The sequence below is a fragment of the Amphibalanus amphitrite genome, unplaced genomic scaffold (assembly GCF_019059575.1).
Source record: "Amphibalanus amphitrite isolate SeventyFive unplaced genomic scaffold, NRLGWU_Aamphi_draft 000036F_arrow, whole genome shotgun sequence".
NCBI classification, from domain to species: domain Eukaryota; kingdom Metazoa; phylum Arthropoda; class Thecostraca; order Balanomorpha; family Balanidae; genus Amphibalanus; species Amphibalanus amphitrite.
Genome location: NW_024881532.1, coordinates 1,013,864 through 1,033,129, shown reverse-complemented (window position 1 = coordinate 1,033,129; position 19,266 = coordinate 1,013,864). Strand labels below are relative to the sequence as shown.

The 19,266-nt window shown below is 49.8% G+C and overlaps 1 protein-coding gene across 1 annotated transcript in view; it reads right to left on the bottom strand.

The window, feature by feature from the left end:
* Nucleotides 1–19,266, bottom strand: part of LOC122371944 (pro-interleukin-16-like) — a 45,712-nt gene that overhangs the window by 6,408 nt on the left and 20,038 nt on the right. Inside the window, exons 2-4 of the mRNA XM_043348746.1 lie at nt 7,287–7,452; nt 3,426–5,355; nt 831–1,489 (exon numbers count right to left, since the gene is read on the bottom strand). Coding sequence (XP_043204681.1) covers nt 831–1,489; nt 3,426–5,355; nt 7,287–7,446 — 2,749 coding nt within the window. The 5' untranslated portion in view covers nt 7,447–7,452. The remainder of the gene's footprint in view (nt 1–830; nt 1,490–3,425; nt 5,356–7,286; nt 7,453–19,266) is intronic.

Below are 19,266 nucleotides of genomic sequence, written 5' to 3'. Positions count from 1 at the left end.
AACGGAAATTTCTGAGTATGAGCGGCCGGCCGGCCGGCCGGCCGGCCGTGGGGACGCTCTTCAAAAGCTAATATCTTAGGAACGGGACATCCGATTGACAAGCGGTCTTCTTTACTGAATGTCACTTGGACGTAAAAGTTCTGTGGTGTGATGGCCACCATGCGTTCTTGCCAACCACCGCACGTGGCGCGTGGTAAAGTTGGACATTTTTTAAGAACCCCCAAAATTGCAACCTCAATAACGGCACAACGGTTGGGCCGATTGAATTGAAACTCGGTACACAGTTAGGTCTCCATCAGATAATTCATCTGCATGTGTTAAGGTTGGGGTGCTACTGCACGTGCGCACGTGCAGGGGTCGTTTCCAGATCTCGAGAACGGCTGGACCGATGGCGCTCAAATTTGGTACACGGTTAGGGACCAGTTAGTAGGGTGCCGTGCACAAGTCAGTTGGGACCCATTTTGCACGTGCGCACGTGCAGGGTGCCGCTTCCAGATCTCGAGAACGGCTGGGCCGATTGTGCTCAAATTTGGCACATCGCTAGAGACCGGTTACTAGGGTGCCGTGCACAAGTCAGTTGGAGGTACCCCCTCGAAATTTCGCACGTGCAAGGCCCACCCTCTCGCTCGCTCCGTTAGTCGCCCCATAAGGCGTTATACTGGTTTTATAATTAAGCATGAAAGAATAAAAAGGAAAATTATATACCGATGACGAAAAGCTTCACGATGATTATTGCATCATGGCCATTATAGCGTGCTCCGTCGGGAACTGTCAACGATTATTTATTTACAGTGATGTAATTGCCCATTAAACATATACCAATTACAAACCTTCTTTGAGCCGGTTGTCCTCTGCTGCCTGTCCATTGGGAAACACCGTCTTCACAAAGATTCCCATGTTGCCCTTGGGCGAGTCCCTGCCTCCAACAATACTGAACCCAAGACTCTTCTTGCCGGCTCCCTTTTCAAACTTGACGGTAAGGAGGGCAGTGGTGAGCGACTTGGGCCGCCGGCCGGTCTTTGAGCTGGCAGATCGGGCGCCGGCCCTCTGCTCGTGCCGCCGGCGCAGCAGCTCGCGCACCGACGACACCGACTGCGCGCTGGACACCGAGTAGCCCGAGACGGCCGACAGCACCGACTCGGGCCGCCGGTACTCGTCCCCCTCGGAGGCGTCGTACGGCTCCGAGCCCGTGGCCGGGTACTCGAGCGAGTCGTCCGGCTCGTCGAGCAGCTCGTCCCGAGAGCCGGACGCGCCGCCGCCGCCGCCGCCGCCGCCGCCGCTCGTGTCCGGTACAGAGATGACCACCACGTGCTGACCGGCCGGCGGCGCGGCCGGCTGCAGCCGGTCCGGGTGGAAGTCGCGCGCTATGACAATGTCCAGCTCGGGCGACGGGTCCTGTAGCACGTCCAGCACCGACTCGAGAGCACAGCCGCGCAGCCGACGTCCGTTCACGTTCACCAGTTCGTCGCCCACCTTGAAACGGCCGTCCCTGAAATGAGCACAATAATTAGTCTCCACCATAAAAGCTTATCATCCTCCATGAGAACCAAGGTAAATTAAATGAATGAGTGAGATTCGTAACCTTCAGTGTATCATGACCAGCACAAAAAGCATCACGTAAGATATAAAGGATTGCAAATGTTACAACATAAGCATATTTCTTCTTGTTAGCCTCTTCAGCTATTACAGAAAGACCGGAATGACTGACACATGTAACAGGACGGATGCAATCAAGTTATACATTATTTGCGCAAAACAACACACAATGGTCTTGTCATTGCAACGGATTTAAAAGCTGTATACTTTCAGCGCCGCTTGTTTTTATCATCTGTAATCGCCAGGCTGCCATACAAGGCCGAGAAGCTTTTTTTTTTTCAACGTTTATTTACATAGCCACTTGACAAACAGACCGCTCAAACAGCCCGCTCACATCCACATTCCACAGTCCCACAAGGGCCATCAGCCACCGCCCGAGCCGCCCGGCGAACGGTATCGCGGGCGGCTCCCCCTATCCACCGGCCGGGCGTGCGAGCCGTCGACTTGTAGGGCCGGCGCCCCGCACGCCCGGCCGGCCGACCGGCCCCAGTCAAAGAGACCGGTCCCGGGTTGGCCCGGATGGGTCATAGGAGCGGTGGCTGATTCATGTTCGCTAGTCCCTCTTACCTTTGCAAAGTTCTCATCATAGCCCATTTCCCATTTCAAACAACGATCTTAGCGACACGTATGGGACAGACGGTAACTTAGCGGACGCGCCGAGTGCCTGGCATTACGCCAAGTTTCAAAATTTGCTCCTAGGACACGACACGGCTAATTGGGCCTGCCCCTGTCAGTGGCCCCCCGGTATCTGAATGGGCGCGGGACCATAACATTGCCTTCGGTTCACTACCGTGGCCGGTGCTGTTCCCTTTTGCTGTTCCCTCCCCGCCGCCCCCCCCCCTTCCCTCCCCTCCCCTGGTAACTGTTAGTGTCTAACTAAGGCGGACGTTCGCTGTTCTTGAGAAGCTCGATCAGCCTCGACCATTTATGATTAAACTTTGAAATATGACCTACCGTGTTCGCGATACACCTTTCTACTGCAATATAGTCAAGCGCGCATGAGGTAAAGCCTTTAAAATGAGGAATAAAGTTAAGTTGTTTACAACTCCAAATATACCATTTTGCAAGAAGAATAAGAACGTAAAATACCTGCTTTGAAAGGTGGCTATCTGGGATTGGTTCACTCAAAAGTATCGTTGGCCTTCCCACAGTTACTCTTAGAGCACTGCGGAAATCGCTCCAGAATTTAACGACTACGGGACACTGAATGAAAATATGCTGGATGGACTCCCTTATGCCCGGACACCTGTCGCAGTCGTCTGTCTCCCGTATCCCGTAAATCGCTAGACGAGCATTGGTAGGGATGATTCTGTGCCATATTCTAAATTGGAGCCACCTGAGCTTGAAGTCCGATGTACTTGAATACAGTTGACTATATGCTTTCTCCCAGTCAAAGCTCTGATTAAGAGCCAGTTCATTGCTCCATTTAAGTTGACTGTTGGTAGGACTGGTGGGATTGGAGTTCTTAAGCAGGATATTATATGACCACTGCGCCGTTTTGCCAGCTTCTTCTAGTTTTATAATGCTATCCAGTGGTTCGGCATTGCCAGGCTTGTCTCGTGCGAGTTTTCTGCTGATATGGCTGGGGACACTACGCAACAGCGCTTGCCACATCAGAAAATGCCCGAAGCCATATCTGCTTTGCAGCTCGTTAACGGTGAACATTCGTTTATGTTCCGTATGATAAATGTCACCTATTCTTAGCAGTCTGCGCCTGATGAGTTCGCGTTTTCGAATGTTTGGGTTATTTTCTAGATTCAACTCTGCATTAAACCAAAGAGGTTTTGAAAGGCCGAGAAGCCGAGAAGCTAGGGACTGGGGACACCTACCTGGCTATGGCGCCGTTGGGCTCCATCTCGGCGATGAGGTAACCGTGACTGCTGTTCGTGGCGATGAAGATCCCGAGTGAGTCTCCGTCGGCCTTTTTGACGCGCAGCATCTTGAACTGTTTGTTGGTGAAGTCAGCCGGCAGTGAGGGCAGCGCTGCCGGGCTTGTCGGACCGCCGCCGGCCGCCACCAGGTGACCCGTAGACCGGGGTCGGGCTGGCGGCCGGCCCGGCTCGCGGGCTGCCTCGCGGGTCCCCATCCGGATCCGGCCCCGGTTCGGCACCCCTGGGTCCGACGGATGCCCGAAAGGCACTGGAAACCCATCCAGACGCTGGGGCGGATAGTTCTCCAGTCTCGGATGATGGTAGCTGTTCACCCGCTCCTGTGGATAGCTCTCCTGGCGAGGGTGTCCCTCAGAGCGGGAGCGGGGCTGCGCGTAGCGGGGCGGTCTCCCGGAGTCCGGTAGGTCCCGTCGCTCGGGACGCAGCCCAGGGAAGTGGTACAGCTCGCGCGGGTTCTCGACACTCCGCTTCCGACGGGGTACCTCTGGATGTCTGGCAGAGTGAATGAGCTCCGGTTCTGACAAGATCTCTTCATAAGAGCCATGGTCAAAGTGCCGTGATGTCGGAGATGAGAGTTCGTTGTTCTCTTCTTTCGCGAGTGACTTCCTTGGAGGCTTCGTTGGACGTTTCTTGTACTGCATATATCTGCGTTGAGCAACAATCTTCTCGGTGCTGATCTGGATACCATTCACATCCATCACCTTCCTGTCTTTCGGCTGCCGCAGAATCGTATCATTATCCTGGGTAGCGAAAGGTGACTCGTCTTCCTGACTTCGCGAGCTGTTGTATGTTTTAGGTCGGGCTCCCTGTGGCTTGTTGAACTCATCATCCGAAGATGAAGTGCCCAATCGCGTCGCTTCGAGTGAACTTGAGCTGACATCACCAAAGCTCTTGGTGGAGCCACTGGGACTCTCTTCTCCTGAGGAGCGCCTGGCGTTGATCCCCCGGGTGCTACCGGAAGGTGACTCCTCGCCACGTCTCGTACCATCGCTGTCATATCCACTCTCGTTAGAGCAAGCATGGTTCAGGGGCAGCTTCCGCGGGCCCGTCTTTATCACATTAGAATTGTCTGGTAGCTTCGCGGATTTCTCGATCCGAGAGCTGCTTGGAGAGGGTGAAGGCGGGACAGCAGGCGCCTTTTCTGGACTCTGTGTTCGGCTTCCGGCTGGCGTTGTTTTGTTGATCTCGTGCGCCTGAGGTAGCCGTCGCCCTCGGGAGCCACCCAGGACACCCTCGTGACTGCGGGACCTGATGTCACCGATAGTCATCCTCCCTTTCCGCGCAGCTGAGCCGCCTCCTTCTCCCGCCGACTCCCCTGCTCCTCGTCTGGAAGTTCTCTCGGAGCCCGGTACCCGCTTTTCGCCAACATCCACCATGTTCTCACAACTCATGGTCTTTGTTGGCAGGTAGGCAGGCTGGTTCCAGGCGGCGTTCTGCGTTCTAGACGACTGCTTCTTCAGGTCCTTGATGGTGGGCGGGGTGACATTCAGCTGACTGGTGGAGGCGCTCTTGTAGAGACTGACGCTGCGTTTGACCGGCCTCGACTGTCGGGGCGTCTCTGCTGGCTCCGGAGGCAGACCGGCGTCCGAGCCGCGTCTCTCCCTGAACCCCTGACCTGCGTGACCCCCGTGAGCGGCGGCGCGCCGGGGGATCACCGGCAGACGGAACAGGTTGCGGATGCTCTCGACGCGATCCAGCCGGACCCGGCGCTCCGAGCGCAGACTATGGGTGTCGGGGTCGCGGTTGGACGAGTCGGAGACGCGCCACCGCCGTCGTCCCGAGCTGCTGGAGCCGCTGATCTGTTCGCTGCTGCCCGACCGGGTCAGACGAGACAGACGGCGGCCCACCCGGCGGCCCCACGTCGACGACTCTGGAAAGAACGAGAGCATGGTTAGAGATGCGGGCAGCGCGGCATGAGGCGGGCTTCTGGCGTGACATGATCACATGTCAACATTGCTTATATAATGTCATCCGTGCTTAGCATCTTAGTTATAAAATCACAAAACAATGCAGAGTAAGCTGTAAATATAACACTAACACCTCGTTTTTTTAAGTGCCACTGCACAGTATCCATTAATATGCACGCACAAGCAGATTATATTACCAATCACTGAGTCATGTTTCATTGTCATGTTGACTTCGCACTTGTCTGTCCCTTCGTCAAAGTTTTTGCCACAATAATGACGCGTATATTAGTTAATTATACCTTTCTAGCAGAGGCAATTAGTACAATCGTCATGTCATCGCGTCGTAACCACCACACCCCAAGTCCATTCACCCAACCCTTGTGGGCCCCATTTGCACCTGATAAGTGCGGTCACTTTCGACTGCCTTCAGTGACCCGGTCGCTAAACCAAACCGGATCTGTGGGCATGAGTACACACCGCGCGTGGGATGATACGAGCCAGGCGAGCCTTTCCTGGCTATCAAACACTGCGTGGTTGATGACGTCTGACGACTTTTTAAGGTGTCCTTCATTGGGTCGGCCCTTTGTCGGCCCCATGGCTGTTTGACTTTGGGCAAAATCCGGCTCAGTTTCCTTGACATGCTGAAGTGCGTGGGATCCAGAGCACGGCAAGTTAATGGCATTCGCCTCATCAAAAGGTTTTGGGGAAGAAGGCATCTGTGGTTGATTTATCTGGATCAGACCAATGAGCTTGAGTAAGTTGAGTTCCTAATCGGGTTTTGGAACCGATTAGAATTGCCAGGTGCAGCGATATCTAATCGCACTATTTACTTGTATATCTTTTTTAGCTCAACGTGCCAGACGATAATTCTTCTGACCACATTTACGAGTATTGGAATTTTGTTACGATGCTGTTTGGTTCGTTGAGAAATATTCAGCGATTCGCTCAGCAGTCTGTCAGGCGAACAAGCCGACAAACACAGTTCAATTTAAACGGACGTCCGGATCAGAAAACAAACCTTCAATCACACCAGCAATGACCGTGCAATTGCACGTGGGCAATCACCCACGCAATTCTGCAGCACCGGCGGCGCAAACATCAACAAAAACCCGTGCGGCCGATTACCTTTTGTGCCGCACCCACCATCGTCAGTCAGTTCGGCGCAATCAGAACCAATCACCTGTCCAAACCTGGGGATCTAATGACGCCGGCTGGACCGTCAGCCGATGGGCCGAACAGCTGTGTCCAGCTACCTCCCCCACCGCCCCCGCGCCCGCCCGACGGTCATCGCCCGCTGAGGGGCGGCTCTAGACGGCCGCCGCCCGTCGCAATCATTAGCATGCTGCGGCTAGACGTGCCCGAGGCAGTGGATGGACCGGACATGGACGGACGGGACTGATCGGGAGTCGAACCGAGCCGCGCTGATGCCAGTCAATGGCCGATAATCGTACACACGCCGTGTTTACGACAGCGCTTTGGCGCCTACGACTGCGGTAGGAGCAGCACTGGGCGGTGCCGCCAGAGTCGTCAGCCGCAGCCGCCGGGCTACACTGGGCGGGTACGCGGTTTTACAGTCAATTTGCTGATGGCTCGGAGGGCTGAGGTCATGCACTGAGACGGAACTCGGGTGCAAATGAGAGTGGCTGGGTTTATTGGCGGCCATGAGAAGCCATGCATTCTGAATGAACAGGTGCAGACTGCAGGTCAATTGAAGAACGTGGGAGCGGCGCGTGGCAAGATAACTCCCGGTTGACCTTTGCAGCCGGATTTCAGGAACACGAGATGACCATGGTACCATAATTCAATAATATTTCAAGGATTTGATCAATCAAGTTACTGTGACATCCTAATGGCTTAACTTGTTTTGATGATAAAAGGTAATGAGTCGTCTCACCTTTCCGCAGCTGTTCGTCAGCGGACAGGAAGTCGGCCGAGGGTCGGAGGAGGGGCGGCGCGGCCGGATCCTCCGGGTCGCCGCCCTCGTCCCGCTGCAGGGGCGCCAGGCTGACCAGCTGGGGGGCCGAGTCGGACCCCCGCCGGCGGAACAGACGCATCGCCACCTGTCAAACAAACAGAAATCTGTCAGGGGTCGGCTCATGTCATCCGCTAAAGGTCAGCTGCCAGAAGGTCAATGCGACGATTGACTTCTGACGAAGCCAACAGAGAACAACAAGAGAACAAAACCGTTACGATGAGAACATTCACGAGGAAGTTGGGAAGTTGACAGATGTATCCAGCACAAAACTCTTGTCATTACCGTGGGAGTAGCATGACGCCAAACGGGTAGCGGTCACAGTGAACATTTCTGCAGACCCATACCACCGGTAAATGTCAGGAAAACCGCTCTGTGTGACAGCCTGTTTGCACAACACATTCACTTTTTGCTGCAACTGCCACGCATAAAGTCCATTAATTTCAGCATCCCACTTGTCAATAAACAAGGAGGGTTAATAGTTACATTGATTCGTCAAATGAACGACACGAATGTTGCAAGTGTTGTGAACGTCAACATGTTGAGTTGCTAAACCAACATGTTGAAAGAAGCCGTGACCCATGCTGCCCTCACAAGTGGGTGATGCTATTCATAAGCACCCTTGCATTCCTTTTTGTAGTCTTGGGTCATAAATGTGGGTTCAGGTCAAGAAGTGTAACACCGCAGAGATCGACGACAGGCTATGTTCACAGAGCGCGGTAACTAGCAGGCAAGAAATAAACGCGATCACGGTTCTATGGACGGCCCTATGATATTATGTTTCGGTGCTTATAATTAAGCAAAATGTGAGTTGTAGAATGCACAGAAATTCATACAAGTAAAGAAAATCCTCTACCCGCAACGTGCACTTTGGTCAACATGTTCAAAATGTAAAAAAAAAAAACATAATTCCGATACCACGTAGATAATACAATTTGGCATCTCTCTTCCAACTTCTGAATGTGCTCCTCATTCATTCTTAGAATACCGCCTGAAATGTATCAGAATCCGAATAACATTAGACCAAAGCTTCGAGACCATTGTTTTTCGCGGCCTTCATTGTTCCGCTCAAGGCTCAAAAGTCTCTATGGATCGCTCTGATTAATGCGCCCACCTATAGCGGACGGATGGCCCTCGAGAAAACTGAAAACCTGAGGTCGGTAGGGCGGAACGGCTGACCCAGACCGGTCCTAAGAATGGACAAGTCTGGGACAGATCGCTGACACACATCAGCTGGCCACCACGCCATCGCGATGTCATCCTCGCGGTAGCTCGTGGCAGATCAGCTGGCACGGACGGAACGTTTGACCCGGACTGGATCCATATGTGAAGGACGGCAGCTCTGTGGTATGTCAGCTGGCATACCTACCACTTGTCGGCCGGGCAGCCGACTCGAACATCGTGTCGGATTCTAAATAAGAACCGAACTGAGACGGTTCGTTTCACGGAGACAAAATGTTGACTATTGAGCTCAATGCTTGAAAATGACTATCAATGGAGAGGGACGTAGACCACATACGGTACGAAAAGCATTGCAGAATACGACTTCAAAATTATTTAAAAATCTTGTTTTCATAACTATGTAGTGAAAAAGAAAGCCCTTACTCAAGTGGTAAGGGCCAAACCAAGAAGACGGCAAATTGTTACAGGCTCCGCAGCGTCAGGTCAGTTTGGTCTGAAAGGTGTAGCTCCTCCGCCGAGAAAGGTCGACCTCTTCGTGGGGCGTCTAGATCCGTCTACCACTGAACAGGGTGTAGCGACTCACGTAGACTTTATCATTGGTGGTGCTGGCAATGCGGAGGTTAAGGAGATACCGCACTGCCTAGCTGCATACGGGTATAAGGGGTATGTCGTGTCGGTGCCAATGCAGTGTCGAGATGTCGTCCTGGCCGGAGACAAATGGCCCGCCCATGTGTCTCTGAAAAAGTACTTCCCTCCTAAACGTGTCCAGGATGGTCCTGGTGCTAGTCTTGCGCCACCCAGTGAGCCTCTCAGTCGGCAAAGACTGACGAGAAGCAGGAGCGCGAGCGACGTGGCCGCTGGTCGTGTTTAGTCTCGGCCTCCATGCTCAAAATATGTAGTCTAAACTGTCATTCATTGAAAAGTTCTGCACCTGACATAAGGTCACTATGCAATGACTATGACATTGTGTTCCTGCAAGAAACCTGGTTAGCTACTTTTGAGCTTCCAATGCTGAACATCATGCATGACAATTTTTTGGGCATAGGTGTATCGGCCATGGACTCTTCGGCCAACTTACTTAGAGGAAGACCATATGGCGGGCTGGCTATATTGTGGAAAAAGTGCATTCAGCCTTCCATTAAGGTCAGTGTTATTGATAAACGGATAATGCGTCTTGATATTGAAACAAATGCAGGTTTGGTTTGTCTCTTTAATGTATACCTCCCAACTGATTACGGTAACCATGATTGCTTAGATGATTTCTGTATGTTCCTTGGTCAACTCAGTTGTACGCTGAGTCAACAGCGTCACCGCTCGAACTTGTTGGGAATTATTGGTGATCTTAATGCCAACAGTCGTGGCTCTCGGTTCTTCACAGAACTACTCGAGTTCTGCGCAGAAGAGGGCTTATTCACTTCCGATATGTGCTTTCTAGGACCCTCCACGGACAACTATACATTTCTAAGCGCGGCACATGGCACAACTTCCTGGCTGGACCATTGCTTATGCAGTCCCACCCTGCATCATTTAATCAATGCTGTAGAGATACGCTTCGACATTTGTATAAGTGACCATTTGCCTTTAGTTGTCACATATAACTTAAGACCCTGCCGGCTTACACCATCAAGTCTGTCCGCTCAATGTGCGCCTTCTCTCAACTGGAGAGCTGTTTCCGTTGAGGATTTGTCTCGTTACAACGCTGAAATTCGCAATTGCCTGCCTTCGTACGATGCAGCCGTTGCAGAGATCCATCCCAACTGTCAGTCTGACTGTAACGTAACAGAACACGCGTATGCTTTGGCCGGTATGTATGATTACGTTACTCATGTAATTGTCCGCGCTGGAAACAGGTGCATCAAAAGGCATCCAATGGCACATCCAAAGTGCACACCCGGCTGGAATGGGTCTGTGCGTGCCGAGTATGTAGCGTCTCGCGGTGCCTTTCTTAATTGGCGTGCCGCTGGCTCTCCCAGGACAGGTGCTCTCTTTTCCCGAATGTCACTGGCACGTTCATCGTTTAAATACGCCCTACGCCGCTGCAAAAGGGAACGTGAGATCTTGCTGGCCAATCAGTTGGGTGAGGCTCTTTCCCATCAGCCAGATAATCGTTTCTGGGTTCTTGTCAGGAGGCACCTCGGTGGTGGCAGCCCCGCGGTGTCTAGCTTTGGAGAGGTGTCCGAGAGCTCTAACATTGTTAGGATGTGGAAGGACCACTATTCAGAAATCTTTAACGACCACAGTTGTGGTAGTGACCAGCAGTATCTGGACCAGCTTTACAGTACACCTTCAGATGATCTCCCCGATATCAGTTATGATGAGATCAGTGCTGCTATAAATAAGCTTAAAAATGGCAAGTCCCCAGGCTGGGACGGTCTATCCCCTGATCATCTCCGTCATCTGGATGGCGATATTAAGCAAATATTTGTGCTATTATTCCGCAGCTTTGTTAGCCATGCTTATGTTCCAGAAAGTTTGATGCATTCGATTATCGTACCCTTAGTTAAAAATAAGGGCGGTGCTTTGGATGATAAGTCGAACTATCGGGCCATTGCCCTCTCAACTAGTGTATCTTAAGTACTGGAACTAGTTCTACATGAAAGGCTAGCACCATACCTCCACACGAGCGACGCACAGTTTGGTTTTAAAGATAGTCATTCAACGACCCATGCTACTTTTGTGCTCAAGGAAGTGATCAATTATTATAATGTACTTGGCAGTCCAGTGTATGCATGTTTCCTGGATGCGAGAAAAGCTTTTGACCGTGTTTCGTACTCAAAGCTGTTTGGTATTTTGACCGACCGTGGCGTGCCTTCACAATACCTCAAACTGTTGCTGTACTGGTACAGGATGCAGACATTGGGTGTTAAATGGGATGGTCTTATCTCCGAAAAATTTCATGCTGGCAATGGCGTTAGGCAGGGGGGCATCCTCTCTCCGTTGTTATTTAGTGTGTACGTTGACTCCATTCTGTGCAAAGTGCGAGAAATGAGTGTTGGTTGTCGCGTAGGTGCATGTGCAACGAACATTTTGGCATACGCTGATGACATTGTGCTTCTGGCCCCCACGAGGGAAGCGTTGCAGACAATTGTAAATGAGTGCAATAGGCAAGCTCATCTTCTCGACGTTGAATTTAACCCTCTTAAATCTGTGTGTATGCAATTCCTCCCTCGAAAACCGTACTCGGCCACTCATCTGGTTAATTCCAGACCTCCTTCGTTGCTACTTTCTGGCCAGCAGTTAAGATGGGTGACGTCTTTTAAGTACCTGGGTCATGTAATTCGTGATGATCTGCGCGACATCGATGACATGCGCCGTGTTAAGAGAGCGCTTTATACCAATGTAAACATGCTATCAGCAGCTATTGGCTTTGCCGACAAAAGTGTACTGACGAAGCTCTTCAAATCGTACTGCACCAACCTGTATGGATGTGAGCTCTGGAACGTGTATCGTGACCAGCAAACGTTTCGAGAGTTGTGTATAGCATACCACAGTTGTCTCAAGAAGCTTGTCAAAGTCCCTCGGTGGAGTAGGAATCATGATCTGTGTCACGATCTTCACATGCTGACCTGCCCAATGCAAATCACCTATCGCCAGTTAGTCTTTTGGCTTCGACTCTCACAGGCCTCCAACACACCGATTGTGGCCTTGCTAGCCAGTTCCATCGGGAGCAACGGCTTGTCTGCCCGTATGCATACAAAACATCGCCAAAAGTACGATTTGCTGAATCTCAACTTATATGCCACTTCGTCGCCAGATCTATTCAATGTTTTTGTTGCACACATAGCAAGATTCGTTATGGAACGACGCAACCGTGTCTTATGACCAGTGCATCTCTCTGAGGAAAGAGTACCTGGCTTGTGTATTGGTTGTTTGGTGGTGTGTCTGTGTGTGTTTGTTTTAGTGTTCGCCTATATGTACCACTTATGGTATGAAATAAACATGTATTATTATTATTATAAAGATTGCATACCTATCTCAAAAACCAAACGAGCATTTGTGTAACACACTATCGAACTGCCATTACCGCTGCGTTCTGCGGTAAGCAGCATGCGCGGCCCATTTCGATGGCTGTTTGATGGTGGGAAGTGGGGGTGTTGACACGATGTTACCCCACTGGCTGAGATAATTAGGCCCGTCACCAGCAGTGCTCCCCCAGCCGTCACGCACTCAGCGCTGCCTGTGACGTTTACCTAATTACGTGGACGATTACTCAGAAAATTTCCTACCCCTGTTACCGCTAAAGAAAACCGCACACACATTACAAAATCCTGGCGTTTCCGTTATGAAAGTAAATTTATGAAAAATAATTGAATTTTAAGGAAGGATGACAAGCGTAATAATAACGAAAAAGCGAATATGACTTATGAGTTACAATGCGAAGTTTCTAGTTTAATTCTTGTACACATGCTGACGCAACATCAATGCATAACATCAGCAAATATCATATTACAAACAATTTCGAATGGCGAAGTAATGCCAGAAATTTATAATTTAACTATAATAATGGAACAGACGTCTAGTGAAAGGCACAAAAGCTGGTCTAGTGAACCGTCAACACGCCAGTTGTACACAATGACACGCCAAGGAGCCATTACCGAGCTTGTCACGCCAATTGTGTCACAGAGGTGTGGAGAGTAAGACGTGTTTTGTGGTCGACTGACCTGACCTGTCACTGTCCATTGTTACCGGCGCCTTACGGCAGACCGTCAAGGCCCCCGCCGTCACCATTAATGGCTGGAGGCGATGTCGCACAGCAAGAGCGACATAACCACTTCATCTTATCCCAGAGCGACATGGTCAACCACAACCAACACCCGAACTTACTCAGACACACGGCCTCAGCCAACGCAAGTCTCAGCCACAACAGATAACTCATCTAAGCTAAAGACACAGTCAACACCTAAGTTGACCCCGAGTCGCAGACCCATCCAGCACTGCACATTACGCTGACCTGTACATACACTGCAGTCGGCAAAATCACACCCACGCCAATGGCCTCCGTTTGAGGGTTTTTTTCATATATAAAAAAGCAATCGACTTCAGAGCACATCACGCTGTTAGAACGAAATACAGATATTGGCCGAGCAAGTACCTACTGAATGCCACAGTATCTCTATTAGTTACACAGAACTGGGCACCGTCCAACTGGCAGCGATTATTGCCGTCGCTGTCAGCTGATATTAATGTGTATATCGGAACACCCGTGCTACACTGTCACACACTGCCGTTAATCATCGTACACCGCGGCGCCCGGACCAAAAGTACAGGACTCCAGCCGTGATAAGACATTTCGTGACTCAAGCGGCACGTGCCCGAACGTAACGCGCCCTTAGAAGCACCAACCAGCCAGGACATGACGTTTCCTCGAGAACGGTATCTGCTGGCCGAGTATCATCATCGTGACAACAGCGCGTGTCGCTATGGCTCTCAACACCGGAGTGGCGTGGTACGGTTAACAACACAACAGATTGCTGTTTTTCACTCTGTGGAGTTGTTTGTGCTCCCAATTTAGCGGTATCTGTCATGGTTGTTGGTACTGGTAAAGGTAACAGCGAGTGCGTTGGTATGCGTGCATGCGTGTAGGTGTGCGCATGGTGCTGAAATAAAAACAACTCAGTGCCATTGCGGTGTCACATAGACGGTATTGGTGTTATTTTTGACGGTCCCGGTGGCAGTGTTGATGACTGTCACAGTTAGGACTGCGGTGCCCCGCGGACAGAGCCGGCACCAGCCGTGAGAGGGACCGAGTCAGGTGCTGGGCGGCTTCCCGCGCCGCCACCGCCGCCACAGACAGCTGGCGCGCCGCCCGAGCCCGGTGCGCCGCAAACAAAAACGGCGCAGTTAGCCGCGCCGCGCGCCGCCGTGCGACGGAAGTGGGATTGAACGGGCCCATAGAGCGGCGCACCGCGCCGGGATCGTCTCACGCGCCGGGATCGCCTCACCAACAGCCAGCGGGCGGCGCACTGCAGGTAACACGGATAGCGGACCGGAACGGTGGCGGCGACAGTCACCGACATCCGGCATGGACTGCGGTGGAGTCGGCAGTCCGGTTAGCATCGGCTTGAACGGTGTCACCCACTACTGACGCGGTGGGATCCTTCTCAAATGACGGCGACTACAGCGCCTTGAGAGTACTGCCTTTGAAAAGGCGGGGACTGCAACGCTAGAAAGGTTATAGCACCAAACGGTAGAGACTCCAACATCTCGAGAGTTACGAGTATATTCCTAATCAAAGGTTTTGTAACTTGTGTTTTGCGCCGCATTTGTGTTTTGCAGCTGGTGGCGATCGACGACCATAATTATGTTTGACTCATTCATATGTGTTCTATTAGAATTAGTGCTTTAACCCGCGAGTTGCTGGGGGGGGGGGCGTTAAACGCCCCCACTTTTTTCGCCGGACCATAGCATAAAAACGGCGCGCCGCAGGCGCGCCAAATTTTGGGTACCTGTAGGGAATTGATTGACGTTTATTGTGACAAAGTTTCAAAAAAAATCGGTCGGAAAATTTTTGAGATATCGAGGTTTTAGTGACGTCATGATTTCTGAGTTTTCGACCAAAAACGGCATATGTTCAAAAAATCATATAAAATCACAGAATAGACATACAGACATGCCGTAAACGCCATTAGACTGCCAATACCATGATCAATCAAATGGCTATCTTCGATTATTGATTATCGTTCCGCATTGTCCAAAATCTTGAACTGAATCTTGGCAATTTTTCGTGACTGCTTCACGACCATGATACATGAATTTCTTAAATTGAAGTTTTTGAGGCAAACACGTACACATATGATAAAATGAATGTCACCATCGTGTTCTACGCCCCAAATTACCTATAAAACATGTGTCACAGGCTGCGAATATCAGTTTTGATTTTCGGGGATATGTGCCTACCCGGTTGACCTGACCTTGACCCTGACCTATGCTTGACTGACCCCTATATGGAGCTGACACTCTTATAGGCCTTATAGGGTGGATTGTGCACCGTTTTGACAGAGTTTATGGCGAGAGGCGCCCATTGCGAAGTCCTGAAGTCCATGCTACTGAAAGCCCGATTTCAGGTGTTTGACCTGACCTTGACCCGACCTGTGACCTCAAAATTCAACTTTAAAGTACTCATCTGAAGCGTCTCGTCGCGCTCTTTCGTTTGCCGCCTCGTGCGTTTCGCTGCGCCTATTGGTTCTCGAGTTATCGGCTGGGGGCGTTTAACGCCCCCCCCCCCCCCCAGCAAACGGTGGGTGGCGAAATACCCCAGCAACTGCCGGGTTAATTGAACGATTCAAATCAAAGGAATAATTTAAGAGATGAAACACATCCTAGCTATAATACATTCGATCATTCATTAGTCAATACATAACACCGAGACCAAGATAACAAAAATAGGACTGAATATTCAGTTTCCGACCTTTCATATCCTTACATAGATTAGAGAAAGGATGACAAACACATGACAAACAAATTAAAAGCCCCCGGGAGTGTTCGCATCTATTCATCTGCCGCCGTCCGCCCGTCGCTGCTGATACGCATCGCTTCCGCGTTGCAGTGTCCGCCAATTGGTGATATAGCACTCGAAGCGTTGCAGTCTCCACCGATATAAGCCTTGAGGCGTTGCAGTCTTCTCCGCTTGGTAGAGGTCTGCACCGGCCGGCTGCAGCCGCGGCTGGCTGCAGCCCCACGGCTGTGGGCCGGGGCGGCTGCAATTATCTCCAAGAACACGGCTACGGCTGTGGCCACGGCTGTGAGATTTCAAGCTCAATCTTAACCCTCGCCCGTATTGGTGTTTTTCCAGCCGCGAACGTATAAGGGGGGGGGGGGGGTCCGTTGGACCCCCCCTTGCCGTTTCGCCCCTGATCGAGCTAGAGCTTCGCGGAAAAAACGAGCGTGTTGCCCGTGACGAGAGGAAGCCGATGATACCCAATTTTAAGGTCCTAGGTCATTGGTTGACCTTGCAGGTCAGGTCAATGACCCCAAAGGCGGGAAAATCGGGACCTGTTAGAACGTCGTAAGTAAAGTGTAGCTGCCATGGGGTTTTTCGGGGTGTTGATCACGAATATCATGTTAGTTTTGATCACAGATGATGTCTTCATGTATTTAGGCCAGGTCGGGTCAGGTCAGGTCAGGTCAACCAGTAAGGGTATTCGTAGTAGGTGGCAACCGCCTCTGACAGCTTCGTAACATGTTACGAAGGCACCAAAACTACTTCGTAAATGTTCATATGGTTGCTAAATTCGAATTCAGCTAAAAAAACTGGCCTAGAAACATGTAAAACTCGAAAAAGTGAACCGAGGTCATCAAAGGTCAATGACCTGACCTGACCTTCAGGTGACCTTGACATCCACCCTAATGCATGGGGGCAACATCATATCACATGTTTGAACGCTTGAAACCACGAAAAGACTGCAAACGCGCGGCTAATGCGAGCCGACATACGCCGAATCGCGATTCCAGTCAAACATGGTCTCGAAAAGTAGGTCACAGGTCAAAGGTCATTTAGGTCAGGGTCATGACATTTTCAGGGTAGGTGTAAAATTGATGAACGCGAGGGTACTGAAAGTTTCGTCGCGATCGGCCGCTTTTTACGCGAGTTATTCGCGAAAAACCATGGGGGGGGGTCCGTTCGACCACCCCCCCCCCCCCCTATACGGGCGAGGGTTAAGTACTCAAATATAAAATTTTAAATCCTTAATCTTACATTCTGATAAGCAGTCTAGCCTGTAAAAATCATGCAAAAGATGCCCAGCAACATTGAAAGTGGTGAAGCCTTTGAAAACCTGTACTGGTTTTACCATTTGCTGTAGGGGAGTTTGCACTCTGGTACAGCATACTAATTATAGGTACCAATTGTTCCTTCATCATCAAGAGCTTGACAGTTTCAGAAAATGCAACATGTTGCATTGTCACATCCCTCTCAAACCAATCTCACCTGGTCATTAGGAGAGCACCTTACAGCTATTGAAGACGAGCGTTCAATAGTTTTTCAGGTAATAGAAAAAGAAATCACGCCTAGGTAAAGGCAGGTAAAGGCGGTATTAGTATACGTGAGGTCCGAGTGGCGAACCGATTATGAAAAGCACACTATACGATGTATTTTGACCTCCTGATTTCATATCTGATAGTTATTTATTCTGGAACCAAGTATCAAAGCAACTATGGAATACTTACAATTACCGCAAACCGCTACCGCACTCCACGCTAGCGCAATGTGCCGGACGGCGATTACTTACGCAAAGCTGGCCAAGGTCGAGTAAATCAAGGATGATATATATAACAGTTGCTATTCAACTGTGAATAATGACGTCATAATATTTCTCGCGGCGAAGCAGCGCAGTGCCGAAGGCAATGCCTTAGGAGAGATTACAGGCAAGAGTAAATCAAATTTTTTAGGTTAAGTGGTTATGTATCTGGCTTCAGGCCGAAGGCCTGAAGCCTGATGCATGACCACTTAACCTAAAAATATTTGATTTACTCTTGCCTGCAATCTATTCCTGCAAGTAACTTTTTCCTTATCTCCGGTAGGCAAACATCAGTAGGTTAGGTTAGGTTAGGTTAGGTTAGGTTAGGTTAGGTTAGGTTAGGTTAGGTTAGGTTAGGTTAGGTTAGGTTAGGTTAGGTTAGGTTAGGTTAGGTTTTTGTTTTTTGTTATTATTACGTCACTTTCATAACACCATTTGTATCGTTTTCTTTTTCCCCACCCAAAAACCCCGGTTCCCAAAATTTCCCCTGAAATGGCAGCAATCCAAATATGGCAGCGCTAGAAACGCCCACGCTTTCATTCGTCGCGTGGTTTTTTGCCGCCGAGTGGTATTGTGGTGTAATGGGTTGGTGCGATTGGTGATTTGGTGTTTTTTTCCACGTCTCCAGGACATGTAAGCATCATTTTTGGATTCAGAATGTCAAATAATGTAAGAATGTGAAAACTTTATCTTTTAACAGGCACTCGGACCTAATGTATACTTTTACCGGTAAAGGCTTCATAAAATATTATCTAAAATAACTCTTAGATGTATTTCTGGATTTTCGGCAAGTCCAATTACATAATATAAAACTGGCGCTTTATGTTCTAACTGGTGTGTGAGTGACCGCTAATAGAAAATGCTGATCAACGAAGCCAATGGAATTAGATTATAAGTGAGCATGAACCTTACTTACGGTTAATTCACATGATGGTGAAAACCCTGAACACGTGATTCACATGACGGTGAAAACCCTGAACACAATATTTCTTACGCGAGCTGTTGACTTAACTAATAAAATGACGTCTTCTTCTGGAAATGTAAAAATTTTATATTTATTCTTTGTTTGAGAGCAAGTTTTTAACTGTATAGCATTATTATTTATTATTTATAATTTGTATAGCTGTTTATAGTGACACAAAACAATTACTTGCCACTTCTTTGCTATTGACGTCATCAAAAACTCAAGTAAAATTTTGATTGAAAGGGACAATTGTGGCTCGCACGTCCTTGGGGATTTGAGCGAAGATCATTATTTGGAAAAATCAAAATAGATGAATGTTTTTCTTTCTTCGATGCTCACTAGTGTTTTGATGCCTTGCATATCAAATTAGTTTGAGACTTGCTCAGAAGGCTGCTTCAAGCCTGGCATATCACACCCCAGGAAATATGCAAGGTAAGAAAGAAGCAAGAGTTTTGACTAGACAATCACTGTTTGACAGTCCATCAACTTCAGTTTCATTTTCCATACCTAACATTGATAA